Genomic DNA, 889 nt, shown 5'->3' with positions numbered 1-889 from the left:
CTGAACGTTAAACATCCCCCCCCCCGAGGGAAAATTAATCCCATATATCTTTAAGAAGATAGAAACTCGAAGTGTCCCCCTCTCCCCTCTAAGCTAAAGTGTCTTTGGCTCGGCTTCTAGGACTTCTAGGAACGCGCAATTAAAATCGAAACGACTCCCTTGCACTAGTGAGATCCTTTGCTTTTTCTCCCCTCCACACAGGGGCTCAAGGAAACTCCAGAACCCGATCCAAACTCCGCGGCTTCCAGGACGCGTCCAGCAACGCCCGGGCTCCGTCCCCACGCGGGGTCCCTCCCGGCTGAGCCGCGGCCTCGGCGCGGCCGGGCTCCAAGGGGGTGTGTCCGGCTCGCAGGCCCGGAGGTCCCTCAGGCCCGGCGCTCGCCTCCTCCGCGGGCCCACCTGCTCCGCGGCGCACCTCGCCTTCGGGGACACCCCCGTGCGTGGCCGCCGACCCACCCGGGCGGCCTGTCACTCGCTTCCGGCCCCGCGCGCGAGAGCCCCTCAGCGGCGAAGGCGGCGGCGCGCGCGCGGGTCGGGGCTCAGGGCCTCCCTCTCCCGCCCGATTCCGAGGGAAGCCGCGCTCGTCTCCCCAGCCCGCGCGCGCCCCGGCTCGTCGTTCCCTCACCCCCGCCGCCCCACTCAGCCACGGCGAGACAGACGGGCGTGGGGACCGCAAGCGAGCGCCGGAGGTGGGGCGGGGAAAAGAGAGCATCCCCGCCACCCGGTGGAGGGAGGCCTCGTCACAGCCGCCGCCTGGGCCGCGGCCGCAGATCTCGCGGTGTTTGCCGGCCGCCGCGCCGCCATATTGTGTGGCCGTATTTTGATGCGGACTGGGCTGGCGGAGCCGCGGCGGCGAGAGCGAGCGAGAGCTGGGGGGGTGGGGGGAGGG

The 889-nt window shown here is 69.9% G+C and overlaps 1 protein-coding gene across 1 annotated transcript in view; it reads right to left on the bottom strand.

The window, feature by feature from the left end:
- Positions 1-205: 205 nt before the first annotated feature.
- LOC106144427 (basic proline-rich protein-like) overlaps positions 206-889 on the bottom strand; it is a 2,118-nt gene continuing 1,434 nt past the window's right edge. Inside the window, exon 3 of the mRNA XM_013354986.1 lies at positions 206-869. Within this exon, the coding sequence (XP_013210440.1) occupies positions 206-869 (664 nt within the window). The remainder of the gene's footprint in view (positions 870-889) is intronic.

This window comes from Microtus ochrogaster, unplaced genomic scaffold, assembly GCF_000317375.1.
Source record: "Microtus ochrogaster isolate Prairie Vole_2 unplaced genomic scaffold, MicOch1.0 UNK82, whole genome shotgun sequence".
Classification (NCBI taxonomy): domain Eukaryota; kingdom Metazoa; phylum Chordata; class Mammalia; order Rodentia; family Cricetidae; genus Microtus; species Microtus ochrogaster.
This window is presented reverse-complemented; position numbering and strand designations above follow the sequence as displayed.